Source organism: Micropterus dolomieu, linkage group LG22 (genome assembly GCF_021292245.1).
Source record: "Micropterus dolomieu isolate WLL.071019.BEF.003 ecotype Adirondacks linkage group LG22, ASM2129224v1, whole genome shotgun sequence".
Classification (NCBI taxonomy): domain Eukaryota; kingdom Metazoa; phylum Chordata; class Actinopteri; order Centrarchiformes; family Centrarchidae; genus Micropterus; species Micropterus dolomieu.
The window spans coordinates 5342317-5348316 of record NC_060171.1 but is presented as its reverse complement, the minus strand read 5'-3'; the positions used below and the strand labels follow the sequence as shown (position 1 = coordinate 5348316).

Genomic DNA, 6000 nt, shown 5'->3' with positions numbered 1-6000 from the left:
GAAAATTTTATATATAATATGAATCTTGTCAAAATAATTATAAATGCCCTGTCAATACATTTTTCATTTAAAACACTGATTCACCTGAAGTTTAGGGGCGCATCAACAGTAGTCTTTTGCCCTTTTAATCCAGATTTTCTCTACTGGTTATCCTAAACCAGGTCATGTTTAGGTCAGAAGCCCTCTGCTTTAACCATGAAGCTGCTGTTTTTATTGTGACCCCTTAAACTCAAGCAATGTCTTCTCCCGACTGCTCGTCACAGTTTATGGCTTTTAGTAAAGAGTGATCTTCTCCTTCTCAGATTCTTTGATTCGAAGGATTTTTTTACTGTCTGAAGAGGCAAAAGTAGCCAATATTTTTACAATAAATAATAAAATCATATAAAAAAAACCTAATAAACATGGGAAATTGAAAGATTGGAAACTGCAGGTTTTGTTGATGGAAGGGACGATGCACCTCATCACGGATTCACCCTCTGGGTAGCTGCATCATTCATAGAGGATGACAGCCTTACTTGTATTCATGGCAATGTAGGTTTATTTTTAGTAGTGTGTGTGACTACAAAGGCAGTGCAGAGTAATTGTGGCAGTGCTGTATGTTGCTCTCGGCTCATATCAAGGCTGTGACAGCAGGTTGACTCAGAGGAAAACTTCTTTGATCATTGCTTACAAAAACATGAGGCGTAAAAGCAATTTTTTAGCCATGCTGTGCAGACAAGGCACAAACAAGGCATCCTGTATATTGTGTTGGATTGAAAGGATATGAGGATAAGTTAGTTTGTAATTTCCTGGGTAACAGATCTGTCTCCTCTCTTCTCCTCTCCTGTAGCTGTGCGACAGCATACATCCTGCTGGCAGAGGAGGAAGCCACAACCATCATGGAGGCTGAACGTCTTTTTAAACAGGCGCTAAAAGCTGGAGAGGGCTGCTATCGGCGCAGCCAACAGCTCCAACATCACGGTACACAGTATGAAGCCCAGCACAGTGAGTAAACTCCACTCAGTATTGATACTGCTAATAATCAATATAATATTTTCCTTCTGCTTCAGCACAAGTCTTTAGCCAATGAGAATTATTTTATATGTCGGACTGCAGCAGAAGAGTTGATCATTCTTTTATCTTGTGTAAATGTCTGATAAGTAGCTTCAGCGATTATTAAGTGCTGCAGGTGGAAACCATATCATTATACAGTGGACAATAAAAGTGATCTCTACGTGTTACATCATGTGCTTGTATGTCTCCACCAGGAAGAGACACCAACGTATTGGTGTATATAAAAAGAAGACTGGCCATGTGCTCCAGAAAGCTTGGCCGAACACGAGAAGCTGTTAAAATGATGAGAGATGTAAGTACAAAGCCTGCCAGCACAACACACACACACACACACACACACACACACACACACACACACACACAGGACTGAGTGGAACTTGTTTCTTTAATGTCTGAAAGGTTTAAAAGCCTTCAGTTTAATCACCAGGCTCAGAATAATCGCACAAAGCCACATGAAAGGTTTCATTTTCAACATTCAGTCCTATTTCAAGGTTTACATTTGACAGTATAACTGCATAGTGATGACCCAAAGCTCTTGTCTGCTGACTGTGCATGTGTCGCCCCCTGTCCGGTATTACATGTAACAACAGTTGTGTGTTTTCCAGTTAATGAAGGAGTTCCCTCTCCTCAGTATGTTCAACATCCACGAGAACTTGCTGGAGTCGCTACTAGAGCTCCAGAACTACGCCGACGTCCAGGCCGTTCTGGCCAAGTACGACGGTGAGAGAGAGAGAGATACAGTTTAATGTTTTTAAACCCCCAAAAATCTGTGTGAAGTTCATGATATTTAACTTAAATTTCCTTTTGAACTTAATCTTTGATATTGTAATGAAAAGAAAGATGCAAACAATTCAACCAAAATGTTAATATTCAATTCAGTATTTTATTTTTTATTAATATTTGATCGGGGACTATAAATCCAGGGCGTCAAAGGTTCATTAATTCTTTCAAATGTTTTGGGACACTGCTTTACTTTTTCTTTTTTGATTTAGAAATTATTTAAGCTAATTTTAACAAGCACATTTCCTCTCAGATTGGCATAAAATGACTTGAAATGTCCTGGATTTACTTTGTGTTACTCTCAAAGACATGCATGATGTTGTAAGGACAATAGACACTGTATAGCAACTAGCGTTCACAAACAATTCTATTAATCAATTAGTCAAGTGGCAGGAAATTCGTTTTTCAAGCCTAAATGCCAAACATTTAGTTTCAGCTTCTTATTGAGGATGATTTGCTGCTTAAATCATAGCTTATCTTTGGGTTGTTATACTATCTCTGTGTCTAGTTGTCAGCCTTATCATTGGAGTCATTTTTACATGTAACATCAGTTAAAAAAAAAAGGTCACCCTTAACTATTAGATAAATGAAAAATAATATTTGATAACAAAACACCCTCAAAGCTTTGAAACCCGAACTCATTACCTTCATTCACAAACCCCCCTCTGGGCAGCTGAAGTGTTCTTAAACTCTAGCTATGACCTGTAATTCCAAACTTGTCCTATGTTCACTAACCACCACCCCTCCCCTCTGTCCTGTCTGCTTTTTGTCTCCTCCACAGATATTAGCTTACCCAAATCTGCAACAATATGCTACACAGCAGCCTTGCTCAAAGCCAGGGCGGTATCTGACAAGTGAGTATCGCTTTTCATCGGCCACAATGCTCACACCTGCTCTGCTATTAAAGAGTTTAAAATGGAGCTGAAAATAGCCCGGGGACCCATCAGTGTGAATAGGGCTGAGCGGTGGTGTAGTAACAGTAGGTTAGCAGCAATTTTGCTCTTCGGTACAGGGCTGCCTTGAGGGTTTATCAGTGTTATTGTGAGAAGTAAGTGTTTCTGTCTTGCCGGAGTGCTCTACTCACTCAGAGGTACAAGGTTAATTATGACTGTAAAGCATAATTTGCAGTCAAACTGGTGACGCACAGATAAAACTAGTTTTCTTTTAGCCATGTACTCATTTATACATACATAAAATATAGCACTTTAGCTTTGCTGTCAGACAGCTTTGGAACTACATTTTCCCAAGTGTAGAACTTCCTAAGTACAAACTAAATATTCCTTCGCATAAGCGCAACATGGTTTTTACACCGCTCCCTTTTAACACAGAAGTGAATATACAGATGTTATATTAATTATAATGCACAGTAATCTTGAAGATCACACGGGCTATTGCACTTTATAATCTGATTCCATTTGCCTCGACCCCACTGCTGTCTTTGGCTTTATTGACCAACATTTTGTTTAGTTAGTTAGTTAGTTCTTCCATAGCAACACATGTTAAAAAATCCTTAATATATTGATTCAATATTGTTCACATTGAAGAGACACATGTCTATTAATGCATGGTCACTTTCTGGGTAAAATCACTGCCCATGGATGCACAACTTTGGCATTTTCTGGTTCACCATGTCAAGAACCTCCTACCAAAAATCACATTACATTCCCATGAGCAGTGAAGTTCCTTTACCATTGTTACTAAATCTACAATTTTGCATGACAAATACACCCTGAAACAGAAAAAAGGCACCTACTGGTGATGTACTGGAGTATTCTCTTGCTCTGGCCCTCACATGTATGCAATTCCAAGTCCACTCAAAACCCCCAGTTCATCTTTTTTTGACACAACAAACACTCTTTTACATGTTGGGGATTTATGTGATGTTCTTACACAGAGCAGATGTTGAGTGACAAGTGAGTTGCCTCGGTCACGATGTCTGTGCTCGGCGCAGTGGGAGTCCTTTTTCAAATCACTTTGATCATATAGGGATGTGCCATCCCAAGCCAGATTACTGACAGGAGTGTGTTTGTGTGTGTGCGTAGATTCTCTCCAGAGGCAGCATCCAGGCGAGGGCTGAGCACAGCAGAGATGAATGCAGTCGAAGCCATCCACAGAGCGGTGGAGTTCAACCCTCACGTACCCAAAGTGAGACTCTTTACACACACGTGCTCACCATGTTTACACAGCTACTGGCCAGTGAAGGTGTTTAACTGTTTGCACGAGACATGATTGGCTGTGATTTGAGTTTTTCCTATTGACATGAATCTGTTTCTGTCACCAGAGAACAATAATTTATATTAAAAAATGAGTTTCTTTAATAAACCCATCACATAATTAATAATTTTTGATAAATATAATTTTGGTTATCAACCAAGATACAGTGTGCACACATTCTCCGTTACACATTTTGTGTAACAGAGACGCCGTTTGTAAATGTTCTTTCATTGTAAAAATTGGGCAAGTTGAGTTGTGTGTTTGACGGTTTATTTTAAAAGGACAAGTTCATGGTTGCAGCACCAACATGCACAATCAAAAGAGCATCCAGGATAACACAGAAAAAGTCAGGACTTATTTCCATTGTGGTCCTTAATATCGTTGGATACCGTAGAAGTGTGTGTGGAGCAGCCACTACTATGCCACACATTCAATCATATTCATTTGTGTCTGTCTGAATTTGGTAAATGAAATGTAGCTGTCAGTTAATCCTGCTCATCTTGTCGAATCTATCTTGTTCATCATCTGTCTTTGTTCCCTTTATTCTTCTCCTCAGTATCTGCTGGAGATGAAGAGTCTGATTCTTCCTCCAGAACACATCCTGAAGAGAGGAGACAGCGAGGCCATTGCCTACGCCTTCTTCCACCTGCAGCACTGGAAAAGGGTAGAGGGGGCGCTCAACCTGCTGCACTGCACCTGGGAGGGCAGTGAGTACACACACACTCTCCGTAGGCCGTTGGATATCTCATAAGGGGATTCATTCCAAAATAAACATACATACCATTAATTGACATTGACATGTGATAATTAAAGAAGTCATCAGCTGCAACCCTTTGTTTGCGTGTTTGTAGCGTTCAGAATGATCCCATATCCTCTGGAGAAGGGTCACCTCTTCTATCCCTACCCCATCTGCACAGAGACTGCAGACAGAGAGCTGCTACCCAGTAAGAGACGCCCTAACACACACATTTATACAAGCATACCATGTGTATTTATACAGTACGAAAATATGATCTGAATTTGTCAGTTAAAAAAGTACAAGAAGATGCTTTTATATACTATTATATGCGGCTAAAGGTTAAAATGGGGGGGAATGTTGACTGGGTTTCAGACTTAATAAATAAATGTTTATTAGAGTGTATTTTATGATTTTATAAAATTGTAAAGATGAATTCAAACAGCAGTAATAATAGTGTTACTAGTAGTCGCAGCAACATCAAGACAAAAAGACAAGCTGTGCTACGCTGTTTGTTGAAGTTGGGTATTGATTTGACCATTTTAGAGGGAAAAGTGTAATCATTTGTCCAAATTTATGAAGATGATGTATACTTGGTCTTTTCGTTTAGAGTGATGATGCTAATGTTACGCCTGTCACAAAAACTGAGTGGTTCAATTTGTCATTAATAATTGTGATGATGAGACAAATTCCTCAGGTGTGTGTGTGTGTGTGTGTGTGTGTGTGTGTGAGCTAATGTGTGGAGTGCGCGTCGTCCTGCTGTCTGCTCAGCAGCTCGTCTGTCTTCACACACAAACCTTCACTTGATTAAGTTGGCTTCCAGCCACCAGCAGCAACACGCTGTGCTGTGTGTGTGTGTGTGTGTGTGTGTGTGTGTGTGTGTGTGTGTGTGTGTGTGTGTGTGTGTGTGTGTGTGTGTGTGTGTGTGTGTGTGTGTGTGTGTGTGTGTGTGTGTGTGTGTGTGTGTGTGTGTGTGTGTGTGAGCTAATGTGTGGAGTGCGCGTCGTCCTGCTGTCTGCTCAGCAGCTCGTCTGTCTTCACACACAAACCTTCACTTGATTAAGTTGGCTTCCAGCCACCAGCAGCAACACGCTGTGCTGTGTGTGTGTGTGTCGCTGGGTGAATGTATGAATACAAGCTGTATTTACATTATTTCACTGCTGTTCAACAAAACCTAAATATCCCTAAAATATGTGACAAATTACATTATTTTTCCT

At 40.2% G+C, this 6000-nt stretch overlaps 1 protein-coding gene across 7 annotated transcripts in view; it reads left to right on the top strand.

The window, feature by feature from the left end:
* Positions 1-6000, top strand: part of LOC123961888 (suppressor of tumorigenicity 7 protein homolog) — a 66946-nt gene that overhangs the window by 56387 nt on the left and 4559 nt on the right. For all 7 annotated transcript variants that reach the window (XM_046037667.1, XM_046037669.1, XM_046037670.1 and 4 more), the window contains 5 exons: positions 1659-1773; positions 2615-2687; positions 3876-3978; positions 4604-4754; positions 4899-4991. In XM_046037667.1, the coding sequence (XP_045893623.1) occupies positions 1659-1773; positions 2615-2687; positions 3876-3978; positions 4604-4754; positions 4899-4991 (535 nt within the window). The remainder of the gene's footprint in view (positions 1-1658; positions 1774-2614; positions 2688-3875; positions 3979-4603; positions 4755-4898; positions 4992-6000) is intronic.